The sequence below is a fragment of the Carcharhinus amblyrhynchos genome, chromosome 32 (assembly GCF_965287045.1).
Source record: "Carcharhinus amblyrhynchos chromosome 32, sCarAmb.v2.hapA, whole genome shotgun sequence".
In the NCBI taxonomy this organism is placed as follows: domain Eukaryota; kingdom Metazoa; phylum Chordata; class Chondrichthyes; order Carcharhiniformes; family Carcharhinidae; genus Carcharhinus; species Carcharhinus amblyrhynchos.
This window is the reverse complement of record NC_137355.1, coordinates 20,642,984-20,665,115: the sequence shown is the minus strand read 5'-3', so window position 1 is coordinate 20,665,115 and position 22,132 is coordinate 20,642,984. Positions and strand designations below refer to the sequence as shown.

General features: G+C 45.1%; 1 protein-coding gene across 3 annotated transcripts in view; it reads left to right on the top strand.

Moving 5' to 3' along the window:
* The window catches only part of crtc3 (CREB regulated transcription coactivator 3), an 83,205-nt gene that overhangs the window by 44,056 nt on the left and 17,017 nt on the right, over positions 1 to 22,132 (top strand). For 2 of the 3 annotated variants that reach the window (XM_080216244.1, XM_080216247.1), the window contains exons 4-6: positions 13,279 to 13,340; positions 19,894 to 19,959; positions 21,585 to 21,688. In XM_080216244.1, the coding sequence (XP_080072370.1) occupies positions 13,279 to 13,340; positions 19,894 to 19,959; positions 21,585 to 21,688 (232 nt within the window). The remainder of the gene's footprint in view (positions 1 to 13,278; positions 13,341 to 19,893; positions 19,960 to 21,584; positions 21,689 to 22,132) is intronic. The other variant, XM_080216245.1, reaches the window with a different exon arrangement.

The window sequence follows — 22,132 nt, the reverse complement described above, 5'->3', positions numbered from 1 at the left end:
CTAACGTAAGTGGTGCATTTTGATAAAATTCTTGGAGAATAGAGAATCTAAGTGGGGTAAAGGTGTAGGTGGATCTTGTAGTAGTTCAGATACACAAATCATTAAAAGTGTCAATAAAAGTTAATTGATAAGACTTAAAAAAAGCAAGTAATTCACACTTCTAGAGTTCATAGAGTCATAGAGGTTTACAGCATGGAAACAGGCCCTTCAGCCCAACTTGTCCATGCCATCCCTTTTTTGTTTAACCCCTAGCCTTGTCCCAATTGCCCGCATTTGGCCCATATCCCTCTATACCCATCTTACCATGTAACTGTCTAAATGCTTTTTAAAAGACAGAATTGTACCCGCCTCTACTACTACCTCTGGCAGCTTGTTCCAAACACTCACTACCCTCTGTGTGAAAAAATTGCCCCTCTGGACCCTTTTATATCTTTCCCCCTCACCTTAAACCTGTGCGCCCTAGTTTTAGACTCCCCTACCTGTGGGAAAAGATATTGACTAGCTGATCTATGTCCCTCATAGATCAGCTAGATAGAGATGAGTTAGAGATAAAAGCAGGAACATATAAACTTTTATAAAATTTTGATTAGACCACACCGAGAGTTTTTTCTTTCATATGAAAAGGCAAAGAAACACTGAGGAAGGTGCAGAAAAGACTTTCAAGAGTAGTACCAGGACTGAAGGAATCTATCAGGAAACATTGAACAAACTGGGGTTCTTTCTCTTGAAAAGGGAAGACCGAGGGTGACTTGGTACGGTGGGGAAGACCAGAACAAGTGGAACTTGTGCCCACAAGGAGTAGCTGAAGCAAATAGCATAGATGTATTTGAGAGAAATCCAGATAAGCAAATGAGGGAGAGGGAACTGAGAATCTTGCTGATCAAGTTAGATGAGAAAGAAGGGGAAGAGGCTCGAATAGAATACATATGCTAGCATTAGTTTGGGCTGAATGGCCCATTTCCATGCTGTACATTCTATATAATGCTATGTCCTGATGGGATGAAGGTCACAGTGATTTATCCAGGACAGTGTACCTGAAAGTTCACCTCCAGCACAACTCGCGGAGAGGAAATGCTGTTTCAAGTGAGATGCACAGACTTTTGTGAAGTGCCTTCCTGCCAGACGAAAATCAGCAGTTTTCCCCGTGTGGAAACATTTGCTCTTTCATTATTTTAAGACCTTACCAAGCCACCCTCGGTCTTCTGGTTTCAAGAGAAAGACCCCCTGTTTGTTCAATGTTTCCTGATAGTTACATCCTCTCAGTCCCGGTTCCACTCTTGTAAGTCTTTCCTGTACCTACCCCAGAGATTCTATTGCGTTTTTACATTAAGGAGGATAGAGCGGGACTACTGACATCTGCAGAACCCCTATTTCGCTGAGCTTAAACGCCTTTATGTACTTTATTGACTGTACGAATGAAAGCCCCTTATCACTGGGAGTTCCTGTGTGTTGACTCTTGTCAATGTAATGAAGAATGTGACAGGATGTTCTCGTTCAGTGCAGTTTCACAAACTAAAAGCCACCCAAGATAATATCTCATTCAGCGGAGTTGTCGGTTTCACAGATCTGTGTGATTTATCATTTAGTCAGATCTTTGACCCATACACATACTCCACACTGTTCATGCCTTCCTTTCTTATAGCGCTTTGATCCATCTGATAAGCTCACCATGTGTTCATACAAGCTTCCTGCAATTTTTACAATTTGGTCTACACTCCCTATCTTAAAATATGTTGTTTTACGTGGGAAATTTACAGCCCAAAAGGAGGCTATTTGGGATACGGTTGCAGGATATCAATGCTTGAGGAACGTAGGATGTTCCTCGTGGATTGAACACTCCCAGGCCAGGTACAGCACGGGTCAGATATAGAATGAAGCTTCTTCTCCACACTGTTCTACAATGACTGAGGTATCATTGAGCTGCAGTCTCCAACCCTTTTCTGCACAAGATCACTTTTAGCAGCATGAGATCTACTCTTAAAAGTTCAACCTTATGTAAATCCCCCAAAATGTACTTGTGCGTAACACTCTATTTTTTGAACAGAAAAAAGCTGGAAAATCTGAGCAGGTCTGACAGCATCTGTTAAGAGAGAGTAGAGCTAGCATTTCGAGTCTAGATGACCTTTCGTCAGAACTTCCAGCATCTGCAGTATTTTACGTTTAACTCATCTACGCTACTGTGCAAGCACAAGTGTCACACTATCTGTGAGTGTTGTGAAGTCTGGATTGTAGTTTGAGATGGCCAGTTTTATAGAGTCCATAGGGGACACCTGATAGATGACTGCAATACTTGAACTTGATGGTTTTCATCTGGCAGAAAGCCACTTCACAGTGATATGTGGAACCAAAGTTGGCCCTCACCTTGAGTACGCACAGTGTCTGAAGAGGGTATTTCTCTCTGTTTACATGTCCCCAGAAGTCTTTGTCTCTTGACCTAGCTTTCAGCTCCATGTCATTTTGCGTGGTGATTATTGCTGTATCAAGTCCGCTGCTTTGTTTGAATGCCTGCTGAAATTTTGCTGTCAGTTCTCCAACTTGGAAAAAGGATTTGACACGAACATGATTGGTTCCACTTGTCTAGCTCCTGAACTTGTCTGAGGAATTCCTCTTCCAATTTGTTTAGGTGGTCACAGCATTTGTTTGGATGAAACTTTCTCCAATTGACTTGTTGTTGGATTTTCTCCAGATTTGGCAAGTGTTCAGTAATTTTGTTCTTTAACTGGGAGGACCAGGGGCCCAGTTTCAACGTAAACACATTCACTGCACTGATCATATCTTTATCCTTCCCCTACAGTTCACGGTTCAGCTCATTCAGTGTTGTACTTAATGTTCATAAGAAACACTAAGACTAGCAACTGCATTATCTAAGCTCGCTGTACAGTTCACTTCTAGATTTAACAAAGGTGACAATTTCAGGGAGCAGATCTAAAAATCTCTGGATGACTTTTCCACGACTTTACCACCTCACATCTGCATGAAGGATTAGCTCACCATAGGTGGCATCAAGTTCATTGACTAATGATTTGAGCAAGCAATGTTTCAGAGTTCTGGCACAAATTGAGTCGGTGATCTTGACAGCAACTGTCATTACATGAGAAAAATCAATAGCCTTGCTCGCTAGCACTTGCTGGTGAACAACACTGTAGTAATTGACAAAGGGCAGGAATTGAGGATCATTTCTGCAGAGTGTAGCGAAGCCTGCATGGACACCCAGCATTGATGATACACCAAGAGTCATAGAGGTTTACAGCATGGAAACAGGTCCTTCAACCCAACTTGTCTACGCTGTCCAGTTTTTACCATTAAGTTAGTTCCAATTGTCCATATCCCTCTATACCCATCTTACCCATGTAACTGTCTAAATGCTTTTTAAAAGACAAAATTGTACCCGCCTCTACTACTGCCTCTGGCAGCTTGTTCCAGACATTCACCACCCTCGGACTCTTTTGTATCTCTCCCCCTCACCTTAAACCTATGTGTTTGAGTTTTAGATTCCCCTACCTTTGGGAAAAGATGTTGACTATCTAGCTGATATATACCCTTCGTTATTTTATAGACCTCTGTAAGATCACCCCTCCTGCGCTCCAAGGAGAAAAGCTCCAGTTTATCCAATGTCTAGTTGTAATGCAAACCATCAAGGCCCAGCAGCATCCTAGAAAATCTTATCTCCACTCTTCCTAGTGTAATAATATCTTTTCTATAATAGTGTGACCAGAATTGTACACAGTATTCCAAGTGTGGCCGTACCAATGTCTTGTACAACTTCAAAAAGACACCCCAACGCTTGTATTCGTTGTTCTGGCCAATGAACCAAGCATGAATAATGCCTTCTTCACCTCTTTGTCCACCTGTGACTCCACTTTCAAGGAGAACTTGTACCCCTAGATTTCTTTGTTCTATTAACCTCCCCAGTGCTCTACCATTAACTGAGTAAGTCTTGCCCTGGTTCGATGAATGCATCACCTCACATTTATCTAAATTAAACTCCACCTACTATTCGTCAGCCCACTGGCCCAATTGATCAAGATCCCTTTGCAATCCTGGATAACCTTCACTGCCCACTATGCCACCAATCTTGGTGTCATCTGCAAACTTACTCACCATGCCTCCTAAATTTTCATTCAAATCATTAACATAAATGTCAAATAACAGTGAACCCGGCACTGATCCCTGAAGCACGCTGTTGATCACAGGCCTCCAGTTTGAAAAACAACCCTGTACAACCACCCTGTGACTTCTGTCATCAAGCCAGTTTTGTATCCAATTGGCTACCTCATCCTGGATCCCATGAGATTTAATCTTGTACAACAACCTTGCTAAAGTCCATGTCGATAACGTCAACTGAACTGCCCTTGATTGGAATGTTTTCCTCATTCAAATTACCTATAAATTGGTTTTAGACATCCTCGCCTCTTGTCCTCTCTTTGAGCGGCACAGGTATGAGGAAGTCCTCCTTTAGTTGTTGCGTCGTTGTTTTCGTTAACATGGGATTCAAGCAGCTGGGCCATGTCCGTCATGTCTACTGACTCAAAGTGCAGTGAGAAACACTCACAGCCTGATGAGTCTCGGTGTATTTGAAGGGACACATCCTCAGACAGTAATTCCACTAGTGACATGCTCTTTATGGCTGTCATAATTTCATCTTTGTGTTTAAAGCCTTTGAACAAGGTGCCGGCAGTGACCATCAGAGTCTAATAACGTGACCATCGGTGAACAGTTTCGCCAGCAGACAGCTAATGCAAAAAGACACCTCTTTGTTCACCTTGCCTTTAGCTGCAGGTTTTGAAGAATGGAGGTTGAGCTTGCAACACTCCTAACTCACCAACCTCTTTTGTCTGAATGGTGCTATTTAAAGGGAAATTTTCTTGAAATTTTGCATGCATAGCCTTGTGATGCTGTTCCAAGTTATCTCTTTTACTCAAGATTACACTCTGTTGCCAAATGGATACACATGGTCTTGCTTTTGACATTCGTTAAAAAGGAATTTGCTCTCCCACTCCTGGTGGAAATGGTAGGTTTTTGCCCTCTGGGGCAGTCCCTGGCTCCTCACTAATCATTTTGACTTCACCCAGCTTAGTCCACCATTTGGCATCTGCGATTTGGCAGAGCTGATTCATTCGTTATCCAGGAAGCCTGACTGACGTACATTTTTGGCTGTGGTTCAAGACTCCATGATTGACCGGTTGGACCACGATTGACTATTTGGAGCTATGGGTATGCAGTTGGGTTAGTGGTCTAGGCTAATGCCCTGGATATACCTGTTTTACTGCCACCAGGAATTTAAATTTAGTTAAAGAAGTTTGAAGTTAAAAAGCTAGCATCAGTAATGGTGACTGTTGCCAACTGTTCCTCTTTATTTGTGACTTCAGACCTGCAGTGACATAGCTGACTCGCATCTGAAAAGACCTCGCAAGCCACTGTTTGACACTGCTATGCCCAACTATAACTATACACAAAAATAAAGACTAAGGGTTGAATGGCCTCCTTAGGCGCTGCAGGGAATCTTTGATTCTGTGAAAGCTGACTGGGCCATCCAGGGTCCCATGACTGTTATTTTGGAGAAGAGCAGGGAAGTTTAACCTGGAGTCCTCAGCCAAAGTTGTATCCCTCTCAGCCAACGCCAGAAAGCAGCTCATCTGGCCATTATCGCAGGAGTTATGGGGAAAAGGTAGGAGAATGGGGATGAGAAAAAAATCAGCCATGATTGAATAGCGGCGTAGACTCGATGGGCTGAGTGGCTTAATTCTGGTATGTCTTTTGGTCTTATGAATGTACTGTTTAGGCTTTCTAAAGCTCTGGTTCTTGATTGGTAGGGAGATCAAAGGTTACGGGGAGAAGGTGAGAGAATGGGGTTGAGACACTTACCAGCCCTGATTGAATGGTGGAGCAGACTAGATGGGGCCGAATGGCTTCATTCTGCTTCTGTGTCTTGTTTCTGTTTTTGGGAGGTTGCTGTGCACAAATTGACTGCTGTATCCCTACATCATAACTGCAACTTCCCTCCCCAAGCTAAATGCTACTTTGGTTGTAAAACACTTAGCACCTTTCACAACCAAAGGATGTTCTATCAAAATGAAGTACTTCTTCCAGCACTTTCTCACTCTGTCCTCTGGAACTCAGTTCGTTATTCTGATCCTGCATGTAGAACAGTGAGTTGCTATCTGGCCACAAACTTGCACACAATATTGTATGATTGAATGCTGAAGTGAGATTTCCTTTCCTTTATTACTAGCACTGCCCAGCTCTTCATGTGAGCTATGCTGCGTGTAGTTGATGGGCAGAACCTACCTCATCATGAGGTTCAACCTCAGGAGCATATTGTGATCATTCTTGATCTTTTCCTCACGAGATCCCATAGCCCTGTTTCCTTGCAAGGGAGTCACTGGGAACACAAGAGAGATTGGATGTGAGAATCATAGAGTCATTCAAGTTTACAGCATGAAAACAGGTCCTTCAGCCCAATTTGTCCATGCCACCCCTTTTTACTAACTACTAAGTTGGTCCCAATTACCCATGTTTTGCCCATATCCCTCTATATTCATCTAAATGCTTTTTAAAAGACAAAATTGTATCCGCCTGTATTACTATCTCTGGCAGTTTGTTCCAGTCGCTCATTACCTCTGTGTGAAAAAATTGCCCCTCTGGACCCTTTTGTACCTCTCCCCTCCCCACCTTAAACCTACACCTTCTAGTTTAAGACTCCCCAACCTTTGGGAAAAGCTGATCTATGCCCCTCATTATTTTATAGACCTCTATAGGATCACCACTAAGTCTCCGACCAGCCTTTCCTTATAACTCAAATCATCAAATCATTTCAGAGATAAAGGCAGGCACTTTGATTGAGGGAAATCGGACTTAAATTGGCACAGATTGAAATCAACCTGGGATCCTCCCATACCTGGATTGCTCTAGTACTGTACTGGAGATTACATTAGCTGACAGTGAGTGAGTCTGGTGTTTATTATCGCAACATGCTGGGAGCGTTCAATTTTCAAATAGTGGTGCAGTTTTTGGTGTAAGTGATTTTGAAACAGTGCGTTCTGGTGAACTATTATTTTAATTTGTTTTATTTTCTCTGACGATGCAGTCATTGAGGGCTTTTGGCCTGTGCTCTGAGTGGTGATGGGGACCAGGGAGAATTGTTTATATCCAAGCTTTTAGAATGCAGCTAATACTTTGGCATCAAATCCTTGCTGTCTGCAACACTTACGGTGTCTTGGAGAGACTTCTGTCTAGCCTGAAGATCCCGCAAATTAATCTTAGCAGAAAAGGAGACATTTAAATCTGAACTTGCATTGTGAGGCAGCGGTTAAAGGCTAAATAAGCAGCTTACATGGAAGTTGACACAGTGGTTCTTCACGTGTTGTGTTGAGATAGACCCACCTCAGTAAGAGGAAGTTTGTGTGTGTGTGTGTGTGTGTGTGTGTGTGTGTGTGTGTGTGTGTGAGAGAGAGTGAGAGACGGGGTGCATGAGTCAGGTTCTTGAATCTAAGCGGTGCTTTATTGTGTGTGTCTGAAGCCAATCAGTAACAGAAATAAAACCACCCTATATGGGCTTTAGGCTGTATTTCCTGGAAGGCAGTATGTCACTGTTCACACCCGTGCACAAAACTTATTTTCTTGCAAACCACATTCCTGTGAAGACAGTAATATTGAAAAGTCTGTCCTTATTTTAATTTGTTGCCTGCCCCCAACCCCCCCCAAACAAGATAGGGGACAGTTCCTGAAGGTGCTGACTCTCTCTGGGATCCAGTTCCTGAAGGTGCTGACTCTCACTGGGATCCAGTTCCTGAAGGTGCTGACTCTCACTGGGATCCAGTTCCTGAAGGTGCTGACTCTCACTGGGATCCAGTTCCTGAAGGTGCTGACTCTCACTGGGATCCAGTTCCTGAAGGTGCTGACTCTCACTGGGATCCAGTTCCTGAAGGTGCTGACTCTCACTGGGATCCAGTTCCTGAAGGTGCTGACTCTCGCTGGGATCCAGTTCCCGAAGGTGCTGACTCTCGCTGGGATCCAGTTCCCGAAGGTGCTGACTCTCGCTGGGATCCAGTTCCCGAAGGCGCTGACTCTCGCTGGGATCCAGTTCCCGAAGGCGCTGACTCTCGCTGGGATCCAGTTCCCGAAGGCGCTGACTCTCGCTGGGATCCAGTTCCCGAAGGCGCTGACTCTCGCTGGGATCCAGTTCCCGAAGGCGCTGACTCTCGCTGGGATCCAGTTCCCGAAGGCGCTGACTCTCGCTGGGATCCAGTTCCCGAAGGCGCTGACTCTCGCTGGGATCCAGTTCCCGAAGGCGCTGACTCTCGCTGGGATCCAGTTCCCGAAGGCGCTGACTCTCGCTGGGATCCAGTTCCCGAAGGCGCTGACTCTCGCTGGGATCCAGTTCCCGAAGGCGCTGACTCTCGCTGGGATCCAGTTCCCGAAGGCGCTGACTCTCGCTGGGATCCAGTTCCCGAAGGCGCTGACTCTCGCTGGGATCCAGTTCCCGAAGGTGCTGACTCTCGCTGGGATCCAGTTCCCGAAGGTGCTGACTCTCGCTGGGATCCAGTTCCCGAAGGCGCTGACTCTCGCTGGGATCCAGTTCCCGAAGGCGCTGACTCTCGCTGGGATCCAGTTCCCGAAGGCGCTGACTCTCGCTGGGATCCAGTTCCCGAAGGCGCTGACTCTCGCTGGGATCCAGTTCCCGAAGGCGTTGACTCTCGCTGGGATCCAGTTCCCGAAGGTGCTGACTCTCGCTGGGATCCAGTTCCCGAAGGTGCTGACTCTCGCTGGGATCCAGGGATCCAGTTCCCGAAGGCGCTGACTCTCGCTGGGATCCAGTTCCCGAAGGCGCTGACTCTCGCTGGGATCCAGTTCCCGAAGGTGCTGACTCTCGCTGGGATCCAGTTCCCGAAGGTGCTGACTCTCGCTGGGATCCAGTTCCCGAAGGCGCTGACTCTCGCTGGGATCCAGTTCCCGAAGGCGCTGACTCTCGCTGGGATCCAGTTCCCGAAGGCGCTGACTCTCGCTGGGATCCAGTTCCCGAAGGCGTTGACTCTCGCTGGGATCCAGTTCCCGAAGGTGCTGACTCTCGCTGGGATCCAGTTCCCGAAGGTGCTGACTCTCGCTGGGATCCAGTTCCCGAAGGTGCTGACTCTCGCTGGGATCCAGTTCCCGAAGGTGCTGACTCTCGCTGGGATCCAGTTCCTGAAGGTGCTGACTCTCGCTGGGATCCAGTTCCCGAAGGTGCTGACTCTCACTGGGATCCAGTTCCTGAAGGTGCTGACTCTCACTGGGATCCAGTTCCCGAAGGTGCTGACTCTCACTGGGATCCAGTTCCCGAAGGTGCTGACTCTCGCTGGGATCCAGTTCCCGAAGGTGCTGACTCTCACTGGGATCCAGTTCCTGAAGGTGCTGACTCTCACTGGGATCCAGTTCCCGAAGGTGCTGACTCTCACTGGGATCCAGTTCCCGAAGGTGCTGACTCTCACTGGGGAACAATTCCTAAAGGTGCTTTCCACCTGGGCAGCTACTGGATTGTTTTAATAGCTGGGGTTTCTCGGTCTTGCTGTTGAAGCCTTGTGTGCAGTGTTTTGCTCTCTGACATTTCCCAGATGAAAGATGCTTTGTAGATTCTGAAGCTCTGTGATTCTCTTTCCTCCTCCTTTTCTGAGCCTCTTGGGGAATAATGATTAATCCACATTTCCTGTCTTGCTTTCTGTGACATTAATTCATAAATTCCATCTCCAGTTGCAGTTGCCTGGGACTGGAGATAAAATTGAGCAGTGCGCCAATGCAAATATATCCATAAAATGTGGTGAACTAAACATTCCATTTTCACTTAATAAAAGCAAATTACTGTAACGAACGTATTTTTAAAAACCCGATCTCTGATGGGTCTTTTGTCACATGTATCCCTTGGCTGTCACCTTTGCAGGAAGAATACTCCCAAGAGCTGAATTTCAATTTGCTCCAGTGACGCAGTTGGGCATGACTCATATCATTGCTTTGTATTCAGGGAACAAAACAAAACATTTGTCCAACATTTTGCACAAAAGCTGAACCTCCCCAAACTCGACACACAATATCAGAGCAGTCAAATGCTCCTCAGACTGGAAGGCGAAGGCTGTTGTCTTAAATATAGTTGCTCTTAAGTCAGAAACCATCCTGGCATGGAAATATATTGCCATTCCTTCACTGTTACTGCATCAAAATCCTAAACACCCTCCTGTGGGTGTACCTACACCTCAGGGACTCAGAGGTTCCTTCCTCAGTACCCTCCAAACCCACGGCCACTATCACCTAGAAGAACAAGGTCAGCAGATAGGTCGCTCACCATCCTGACTTCAAATGCCTGGAATTCCCTCCCCAATATGAAGTGCTCCTACACCTCAGGGACTCCAGCAGTTGAAGAAGACAGCTCGCTGCCACCTCTTTCTCAGGGGAAACTGGGGATGGGCCAGTAATACTGACCCAGCCAGCAACACCCACATCCCGCTAAAATAAATTGTACAACAAAACTAGGATGGACAACAAATGCTGGCCTTGTCAGTACATTCAGTATCCCGTCAATAAATAAGGAAGGGAAGTCAGCATGTGTCTGGAATGGGGAAGTTGGAAGATTTTCCATACGATAATGATACCTGCTGGAAGTTGGTGTATGTGACTGACTGTGTGTGTATACAGATGTCTGGGTGAAGGTGTGTGTGCGCACGTTCATTATCAATTATCCAAGTTTTGCCTTTCAAAACAAAGTGGGTAAATATAAGTGAGGGGCAGTTGGGCTCAAATATCGCAGGTAAATTGAGAGCAAATCTGTTTTTATATTGGGTGTTCCTAAATCAAACCTGAAGCTAAATGATGACCTGGATTTATTCACCTAGCTCATGTGCTCTTTTTCAGAACCAACCCCCAGATTATTAATCTGAAGTGGGCAGCTTCAATATTAATATAAATTCTTATAGCACCTTGCCTGTACTTGTGTCAAAGCACTGAGAGTGGGCAAGTTAGCAATGTATTTCCTGCATTAAGCTTCAGAGAGGGGGGGTGCGCATTGAGTACATGTTCGTTGTGTCAGACTAATTAGAGCGCATGAATTTGCTTCCTCCAGTCGTTTCTCATGCATCCAAAAACTGAACTGTCCAGGATGGCAAGATGGCACAGTGGTTAGCAGTGCTGCCTCACAGCGCCAAGGACCCAGTTCAGTTCTGGCCTCGGCTCACTGTCTATGTGGAGTTTGCACATTCTCCCTACGTCGGCGTGGATTTCCTGCGGGTGCGCCAGTTTCCTCCCACAGTCCAAAAATGTGCAGGTTAGGTGCATTGGCATGCTAAGTTGACCCCTAGTGTCAGGGGGATTAGCAGGGTAAATATTTAGAGCCTGGGTGAGATTGGCCTCTTTTTGCACTGAAGGGATTCTGTGAACCACTGGAGTTGTTCATTGTCTGAATAAAAATAAAGCAAATTTCCCTGACTTTAATTATCATTTCCATGCTCAACTTTTGATCATTGTTCTTTCTTCTGCATTGGAAGGCGGGACTGAGTGGGGCGATCGCGTGTAAATAGAACTGATGTGAAAAAACAGACTGAAGTAGTTCATCCCCTGAGAGATATCGCCTCCACACATGGTCCTTCAGTGAGTAGGTTGGGGCAGTTCAGGCCATGGATTTTTCCATAAACCATTCCAGTGACTGCAAAGATCTGTCATTGATGGAATTGAGGGTCAGCCTGCAAAATAACACTCTTCCCTTCATGTCCAAATAACAAAATAGCACATCTGTGGAACCTTCAAGCTGCTGTTATTGGAAAATGTGTTTCTCAATGTAATTTCTCTGGGGGTTGCTCTATTAAAGACAATCACTTCCAGGTGCATTTTTTCTGTTCATTCAGCTGATTGTTGTCAATACAGGGAAATGGAACACTTTGATAACTGGCACCTCTTGTGCAGATCCACACCACTCCAACAATATGCTCTGGCTCATTCGGAATACCAGTTTCCCACATCTGACATCCTACACTCTTTGAGTTTGCATGTTGAATTATTGGAAGGTTATTATTGTGGACCCTTGTTCACAGGCAGAGAGCTGGCTTGTTAAGGTTCCTTCACTATATCCTCCATCTCAGTTATTCTTTCTTTGTCTCTTTCTTTAAAGTGATAAACCCTCTGTCAAACTCTTTGTCACGTCTCTCAACATAGCTGAGTGTCTGCTCCTTAGCGAATGTCTGGTCCCACTCAAATATTGTGGCCCATTGCCCCATTCCACCTCTGCAATCTCCATCAGACCTGATGTACCTTTCTTTGACTCTGTCCATTTTTATCTGATGGGGATATGTTCCTATTTCGTACATAAATTCAGTTGTCCTCTGGTAAAGCATTGTGCAAGTTTTGTAAAGAAGTGCTTCGCTGAATATAAATTCTGCTATTGAGATTACAAAACTAATTTCACAACCTTTTAAGCCAGTAATAAGTGTGGTGAAACCATGATCAGGGAAGTGGCAAGGCTGTCCCGTTGCACTGGGGGTGTGCTGACACCTGCGTTCATGGTTCGCCTAAGCTAGGGTAGAGTAAAGGATCAGGATGGCGATGAGATAAAACTGACGCTTTACCTGAAGAAATTTTTTAAAGCCATCTCGGCTGTTTGGTCAAGATGAAGTGTTAGATTCAGCCCGGCAGGAGGTGCAGAGCCTCGTTCTGTCAGCTTGGATCCTGTTTGATCGAACCCAAGGTGGGGTCCAAAGTCTTGTCTTGTCAGCTTGGATCTTGTTTAAAGTAAAGTCTATGTATTAGTCACAAGTCAGCTTACATTAACACTACAATGAAGTTATTGTGAAAATCCTCTAGTCGCCACACTCCGGTGCCTGTTTGGGTACACTGAGGGGGAATTTAGCACAGCCAATGCACCTATCTAACACGTCTTTTGGACTGTGGGAGGAAACCCACGGAGAGAACGTGCAGACTCCACACAGACGGTGACCCAAGCCGGGAATCGAACCCGAGTCCCTGGTACTGTGAGTCAGCAGTGCTAACCACCGTGCTGCTCTGTTGGACCCAATTTGAATTGCCTTTTTTGATTAGAAATAAAGTGCCAAAAGGTACCAATAAAAATTAAACATGAGTAGAAAAGATTTTCAACTCACCATCCTGGCATGGAGTTAAACCAAGGGGCTGGTGTTGAAGGTTAAGTGCCTACTTTATTGTCTCCGCCATCTCTACAAGTTTCTCTATTTTACGTGTGGCCGCCGTAGCAATGAATGAAATTGTTGATGAATTGTTTGAAACTCAGCTTCTCCTTAACTTGTGCACCTTGGCAGTTCCCCGTATGGATCGGTTTATCTCTCCCCGCCACCAGATACAAGCTGGAGACGGTAAGTCAACTTCTGACTTCGTTGTGATGTCTTTTGTATTGGCAATTCTCTGCTAAGTTCATACCAGATTGTTACTCTGCTGAATTTGCACTAATGAATGCCCATTTATCCTGAAAGAGACCCCAGAGGTTAGGGGCCACAGTCAGCGCAGAAACAGGTTGGCGCGGAAGCAGGTTAGTGCTGGGACTTGATTTAAAGACACTACTGTAAGCAAATATCAATGTGAAATTCAAGAGAGATTTAACAGTGGCATCCAAAATTGTGAGAACAGTCTAGAAGAAACTAGTTTCCACTGGTTGGATGGATGGTAACCAGGGGAAACAGATTTAAAATAACTAGAAAACAAAAACAGAGGAGGGGAGCGAGAGTTTATTTGCACAGTGAATTGTGGTCTGGAGTATACTGCCTGAAAGTAGTGGAAACATTCATTAATAACTCTGCAATGGAATTTAATAAAATACTTGAAAATAAAGATGTTGTAGGGCAAAGGAAAAAGTCCCACTGCCCTGCTTTAATTGGGTAACATGTTCAAAGAGCTGGAATGGGCACAATCCCACCTACAATATCATTTAAAGATGGCTGATGGGGAATGTTCATTTAGAATCGTAGAATCCTTTCAGTGCAGAAGGCGGCCTGCGGAGTCTGCACTGACTCTTCCAAAAGCCATCTTACCCAAGACCACCCCATAACCCTGAGCATTTAGCACGGCCAATCCACCCAACCTACACATCTTTGGATTGCGGGAGGAAACTGGAGCACCCGGAAGAAACCCATGCAGACACGGGGAGAATTTGTAAACTCCACCCAGACAGTTACCTGAGGTGGGTATAGAACCCAGGACCCTGGCGCTGTGAGGCAGCAGTGCTAACCACTGCACCACCATGCCGCCCATTTATACCATGAAGGTCTTGCAAATCAAGACTTGTGCAACTTGTGTTAAGTTTGGGAATTATTTATTTCCACCAGCTTCAACTCTTTTTTGCGCTGGGATTCAGTTTTGCAAGTTCACCATCATTAGACTTTTAATTCCATATTTTTATTGAATTCCAATTTCATCATCTGCTGTGGTTGGAGCTGAATCAGGGTCCCTAGAACATTAACCTGGGCCTCACAATTACTAGTCCAGTGACAATACCACTACGCCACTGCCTCCCCAGATGTATGCCCTCTTCACTGGGACAAGGTGTCTGGATTAGTTAATAAAAGGAAAAATACAGTAAGGTATCCTGACCATCTCCTTCATCCTAATGAGAATAAACCTGTGTGCCTTGGGTCTTCCTCAACCTAAATTCCTGATGCAATAAGTGACACAATACTACGGCACAGTGGTTAGAACTGCTGCCTCAGAGCGCCAGGGACCCGGGTTTGATTCCCGGCTTGGGTCATTGTCTGTGCAGAGTTTGCACGTTCTGCTTGTGTGTGCTTGGGTTTCCTCCAGGTGATCCGGCTTTCTCCCACAATCCAAAAATATATGGATTGGATTTTTGGGGGATTAGCAGAGTAATTATGTGGGGATAGGCTGGGATTGTTGTTGGTGAATGCTCGATGGGCCTAATGGCCTCCTGTGCTATAAGGATTCTATGAATGAATGACCCTCATCTTCAACACTAACCCCCTTGAGAAAGTCTTGACATTAGGTGCTTGGGTATGTTGACCCAGTCAAGCTTTATATTTGGGCATGTTAGTTTGTTTTTACAAGTTGGCCGAATTCTTGCCTCCAAAACAGAAGATTCACACTCCAGGATCGGAACATGTAATTCAGGCTGACGTTTGCCAGCAGAACTGAGAGCATTTATCATGATTACAGGTACCATCATACAGAAATACTAACCTGCTTGGCAGTATTTGAAGAGTAGAGAGTTGTCTCAATGTCTGAGCTGACAATTTCCTCTCTACATTAATAATAGAATCCTTACAGTGCAGAAGGAGACCATTCAGCCCATCGCGTCTGCACCAACAACAACCCAACCCAAGCCCTATCCTCAAAACTCCACATATTTACCCCGCTAATGTCCCTAATCTACACATCCTGGGACACTAAGGGGCAATTTAGAATGGCCAATTTAGAATGGCCAATCAACCTAACCCGTACATCTTTGCACTATCGGAGGCATCCGGAGCACCAGAGATAACCCATGCAGACTCCACATAGGCAATGATCCAAGCTGGGAATGGAACCCAGGTCCCTGATGCGGTGAGGCAGCAGTGCTAACCACTGTGCCACCATGCTGCCCCTGGTCGTTAATCCTGCTGTTGTCTGTAGGATCTAGATTTGCAGAAAAGGACCGTTTTTGTGCTTTCCTTATAACAGCAGCCATTACATGTGGAAGGAAATTAATTCTCTGTGAAGTGCTGTAAGATGTTCTGAGATGCCATTATGGGGTTGCGTAAGTGCAGTAAAAACCTGACTTGCTTCAATTCCTCGCCTCCACCATCTCCTGTAAATTGATGGATTTGTTCCATAAAGGAAAGTTAAATGGATTTAAATTTGCCATTTATCATTTTGCCTTAAAAATAAAATGTCTTGATGAATAATTGACCTGTTTGATGACTCAGAGTGGCTCTGTGGTAAAATTCTCCGGGTTCCAAATGTATGCTTCATTTAGATGTCCCAGTGCATTGTGTTTAGATGAGATGAGTGTTTGGTGGAGATTGTGATTATATAATATTCTGTAGCCTGGCCTGTATTTCCACTGGGATATTCCCTTGCCTCACTGCTGTTGTGAATCATGGAGACCAGCGCGCTATCAGGGCTTCAGTCATGCTCTGTGCTGATTGAATTGATTTCACCAAAGGAGCTCCCCTGACACTAAGGGGCAATTTAGCATGGCCAATCAACCTACCCCACACATCTTTTGACTGTGGGAGGAAACCAGAGCACCCAGAGGAAAGCCACGCAGACGCGGGGAGAATGTGCAGACTCCACACAGACAGTGACCCAAGCCGGGAATCGAACCTGGGTCCCTGGGGCTGTGAGGCAGCAGTGCTAACCACAGCCAGGGAAGGAGTTCTATGATTTGGACTCAGTGTCTTGATCTCAGGGGGAGGCTAAGGGTCATGCTCTTGATCCAGTGAATTCTAGGAAGTGCATGAGTATGAATGTTGAGTAAAGAATGGATTGTGTAAACCTAAGTTCCTCCCAGTATGATCAAACCACCTGTTGGCAGTCACTGTCCTGTAGATATAGTCACTTGAGTGTGATTTGCTGTTAAGCAGAAAGGTGGGCAGAAAATTAAACTCGTGCTAAATGCAGTGTGAACTGTGCACATGCTCCTTGGTCCCAGTCTTAATCTTTGGGCATCCATACTGCACTGTGTAGCCAAGCCCTGTAACAAACTCGTGGGAACTGGCAAAGTAATCCTTCTCAGGGATTCATGGTGTCGAGAGTTGAGCTGCTTCTGGGACCAGAAATAAGACAAGAAAAACTTAAAGCAGAGGTCTGTCCATTTGTACATCTGCCAGTTCGCTTTGAGCACCAACCATTCCTTCTGCAGTTATGTAATATGTTATTTGTACAGTGTGTTTTTATTGTAAATGTGCACTTCAGTTAAAGAAATGCTGATTTCTACTTTATTTTACTTAATGCTGTCTTCTGCCTCGATTTTGTTAAATCCATGAATAACATGAATGCTGCTGAACACTAACTCTTACTAACCAGAGAGTCTGCCGGGGGAATCCTATGCTTCTTTAGACTTGAGCTTGTGCTAATTACTGTTAAATTTGATTTCAGCTCAATGGCCACTGTGATGTGATATGATTGCACTATGGTTTTAGTGAGATGTGTTCTTTAAAGAAAACCCTTCAATGTCAGAGTAGTGTAATCGCCCTCTCTCCCCCTCCCCAACACACACACACACACACACACACACACACACACACACACACACACACACACACACACACACACTCTCGCGCTCTCTCTCTCACACACATACTTTCTCTCTCTCTCTCTCTCTCACACACACACACACACACACACACACACACACACACACACACACACACACACACACCTCACGACATTGTAGGGAAATGCATGGTGCTGCTCTGTATCACAAAGAATAGGTGTTCAAGTGGGCGATGAAACATTCATTGCTTGCCAGCGTGAATGGATTCCTCTGAAAGCAATGGTCTCAGTGTGGATAAGGTACACAAACTGAAACCTACATCAATCTATTTACAAAAGGATTCACTTTCTATCAAACCTGAACATTACACTTGTCAGATGTGTACACTGTTATGAGCTTAAGAGTGAAGAGCTGGGGATATGATCGCGCTTGGCTGGTCCTGTGATGCTTGTTATTGCCCAGTTAGGTTTTAGTATGTAGTCTTTTCATACACCCCTCTGTCTGTTTCTTTGCGATCGTGTGTTGTGTCAGTGCCTGCAGGCAGTTGATTGTGTGTGTGTGTGTGTGTGTGTGTGTGTGTGTGTGTGTGTGTGTGTGTGTGTGTGTGTGTGTGTGTGTGTGTGTGTGTGCGCGCGCGCAGTATTTTATCAGAATCTTTCTGAAGCTTTTTTTTAAAGTTTGTGTTTCCCCCTTTTAATCTCAGATCTGTAACCAGTGAGACTGTTAATCTGTATACTGGTCCAGGCCTCCATTTATCCTTTTAATACAATCTCATCTCTTAAAGGCAACAAGTCAAAATGTAACAGGCTTTTTTCAAAGGTTCCCTCTGGTGAATTTTGAACATTTCTTACTCCTATTAGTTAAATCTACAGCCCAAATCTGACTGTCTTCACATGGATAGAGACTAAGGTGCTGACACTCAGTGCAGTACAGAGGGAATACTGCACGGTTGGAGGTGCTGCCTTTTGGGTGAGAATCAGCATTCCGTGAGAATCACACAATCTCCACAGTGCAGAAGGAAGCCATTCAGCCCATCGAGTCTGCACTGACAGCAATCCCAACCAGGCCCTGCCCTATCCCCGCAGTGTGAAGTCAAATCCCATCTGCCCTCTTAAGTGAGTGCAAAAGATCTCGTGGTGTTTTACTGTAGAATGACAGAGTTATTCTCTCTGTTATCCTGGCCTATACTTTTTCCCCTCAAACACACCATTCAAACAGATAATTTTGACTATTATCATATCGCACACAGAAATATCCAGCAAATAGGCTGCTGCATTTCCGACAACAGTAACTGTACTTCATTAACTGAAAGCATTTTGTGATGAAAGGTGCTATATAAATGCAAGTTCATCTTTTAGAACGGATATGCAGAAGCACACAGAGGCAATGGCTTCTGGATGCCTGATGACCTTCCCATGTTCTGTTGTAATGTTTGGCCCACTGGTAGGTGATTCGATGCTGCATGTGGTGTTTACATGCCTGAGCAAAATACTTCCCCAGAACTGTGAGGCCATTGACTCCCAGTTAACCAACAATCTGCAGGTAGTTATGGACAGGGAGTAAGGTTCTGTATGAACAAAACAGATGTTTTAAATCAACAGCAAATAGCTTCGTCATTTTCACCACAGTTTCTTGAATTGGGGCCAACATGTTTGGACCCATGCCTGACCCACCAACCCAGCCTGAATTCAGGACTCACACTAAACAATACAGCATTTCCCACTTCAGATCAAGAGTAAAGAGTTAGACTGAGTAAAGCTTTTCCTGCACTGCCTCCAGCAAACACTCCCAGGACAGGTACAGCATGGGGTTAGATACAGAGTAAAGCTCTCTCTACACTGTCCCTCATCAAACACTCCCAGGACAGGTACAGCACGGGGTTAGATACAGAGTAAAGCTCTCTCTACACTGTCCCTCATCAAACACTCCCAGGACAGGTACAGCATGGGGTTAGATACAGAGTAAAGCTCTCTCTACACTGTCCCTCATCAAACACTCCCAGGACAGGTATAGTACACAGTTAGGTACAGAGTAAAGCTCCCTCTACACTGTTCCCATCAAACACTCCCAGGACAGGTACAGCACGGGGTTAGATACAGAGTAAAGCTCCCTGTATGTTGTTCCCAATAACACTGTTCATACATGATCCTCTCTGTGACCCCTTTTAGAAATCAGCTGTTTTAGAAAGGATTCAACATGTGATACTGTTGTGGGTGAATAGTTCACTCTAGGCTTTTGTGCTTGCCTCCTCCTGGAGTTTGTGTTATAAGTGATTGGGGGAGGAATGGGGCAACAGGACACACTGTTGACAAGGTAATATTGCTCAGTGAGCAAGGCAGGTGGCTCTGACCATTTAGTATTTGTACCCTGGATGTGCCTTCAGGAAAGGGTGAAGTGATTTCAGTAAACACAGAGTGAGGACAGTGGTCGGTGCTTGTATCAACTCAGCTTGTGCCTTGGTCTCTCCACTGTACCGGACCGGTCCAGTCTGGGTGCTGCACTAACATTCCTCCTTCAACCCAAATCACATCTGGTGGTGTCATTTCTTTTCGCTGTACCTCCCTTTGCACCTGATTTTGATAAATCGCATTAGATTGCTGCTGCCTCCCGTTTTCTTTCTGTTGCTCTCTCACTAACACACTCACATGTGGAGAGTTAAAGTCAATCAAAACCTCTCTGTTTTATCCTTTTTTTACTTTGTGAAGGAGCATCCCGCCATGGGGAAATGAGGAGAAACCGCCTGGATTGAGACTGATCTCGGCCCTCAGCAGGTGACACATTTTCACAGTCTTACTCCTTCACTGCATCTGGGGGCTCTCTCACTCACTGCCTTCAGATCGAGCTGGACTTCCTGCAGTTCCAGTTCTGGGTTATTAAGGACCTTGCTGCCTGTAATCAGCAGACACCACCCCCCTGTCATATCAACAGTGTGTTACTTTTAGTTGTCGTCCACCAACACCCCCAGTGTACTTCATCTCCCCAACCCCTTCCCAGTAGCCAACTGATACCCAACCTGCTCCCAGGTAGTGCTGTTCGGAACAGCCAGGAATGACCTCGTGTGACTTGCCAAATACCTGAGATTTTGTTATAAGATCTAGAAATTTTCTTTCAGCAGTGTAGAAATGTTTGTGATTTGTAGATTGATCACTCTTGTCCAGTGAACACGATTCGTGGGATGGAGTCGACAGAGAGCAGTGTTTAGTAACTCATAAATGAGTATGCCATTAATAAAATCATCAGTGTTAACAGCTCTGCTCCCTCATGTATTTGAGAGACTCCTGGCTTTCAGTCACAGTAGTGACAAGATCGTAAATGTCGAGGAACATGGTTGGTGGGGTGAGTCATGTTGGCACGGTGCCCCTTCTCCTGTAATGACACATTCACTAGCTAGTGATGAAACAAGTCCAGACTTTGAGAGGGACTGCTGTGTGCTACCTATCAACCTGAATAACAAAATAAACAAATTAGAATAATGAATTGGAGGCTGAGCAGATTCTTGATGGGCAAAGTGAAAATACTTTAAAAAAGTCTGCTGGAAGAATTTTCAAAGCAGTCATTACTTATTTAGTCATGGTAATGTTTTGGGAAGAGTTTTGTGTACACATTATCCTCCAACGTTTGGTAAAAAGCAAGTTACTGCGGATGTTGGAATCTGAAACCAAAAGAGAAAATGCTGGAAAATCTCAGCAGGTCTGTCAGCATCTGTAAGGAGAGAAAAGAGCTGACGTTTCGAGTCCAGACGACCCTTTGTCAAAGCTGACACAAGCTTTAACAAAGGATCATCTGGACTCGAAACGTCAGCTCTTTTCTCTCCTTACAGATGCTGACAGACCTGCTGAGATTTTCCAGCATTTTCTCTCTTGGTTTCATCCTCCAACATTTTATGTTCTCTTGCTACCTATTGCTCAAATGTCCACCTCCCCTCTGTCAGCTGTGAGTCGGTGAGTAATGCTTGTGCCTCTTGAGTTGAGTGACAGTAGTCCCACTCCAGAGACCTGAATACAGATCCCTAGGCTGAGACAGTGCAGCATTGAAGGACAATTACACTCATGGAGGTGCCTGTTTTCAGATTAGATAAACCTGGGCCCCCTCTTTCATGCTCTCAGGTGGAGTTAAAAGATCCATTGGCACTATTTCAGGGCAGAGTTGTGCCCCATGTCCTTGCCATTATTTATTATTTAAAAAGGCAGATTATTTATTCATTATCACGTTGTTGTTGTGGGAACTTGCTGTGTGCATATTTACTGTCACAATTCTTATATTGCAACATTCATGACATTTCAGAGATACTTCAAGCACTTGGGCACTTCCTGAGGTTGTGAAAGGCTCCAGATAAATATTAGTCCTTTTTATTTGTTTGCTTTCACTCTTACTCTCTCCTCTACATTTCCAACAGGACAAACTCTGACTCTGCCCTGCATACCAGTGCTCTGAATCCCAATCCGCAGGATGCCTTCATGGGAGGGAGCCAATTGTTTCCACAGCAGGACCGGCGACTTGGTGAGATCCTGCGGAATTTCCCTCGGCAGTCTGGAATGTTAAACATAGCTGGGTTTCGAAGGGCAAGGGTTGAGTAGATTGGGCTTTGATATGGAGATGCCGGCGTTGGACGGGGATGGGCACAGTAAGTAGCCTTACGACACCAGTATAAGCCCAACAGGTTTATTTGGTAGCACAAGCTTTGGGAGTGCTGCTCTTGAAGGAGCAGCCCTCTGAAAACTCATGCTACCAAATAAACTGTTTGGACTTTAACCTGGTGTTGTGAGATTACTTATTGGGTTTTGACCCTGTCGAGTTTTGAAGATTGAGTTGCGACCTGATTGAAATGTATAAAATTCTTGGAGAGTTCGATGTTGAGAAGCTGTTTTCCCCTTGGCTGGAGAGTCCAGAACGAGGGAACATAGTCACAAGATAAAGGGTGAAGGATTAGGGTCGGGGAAAAGG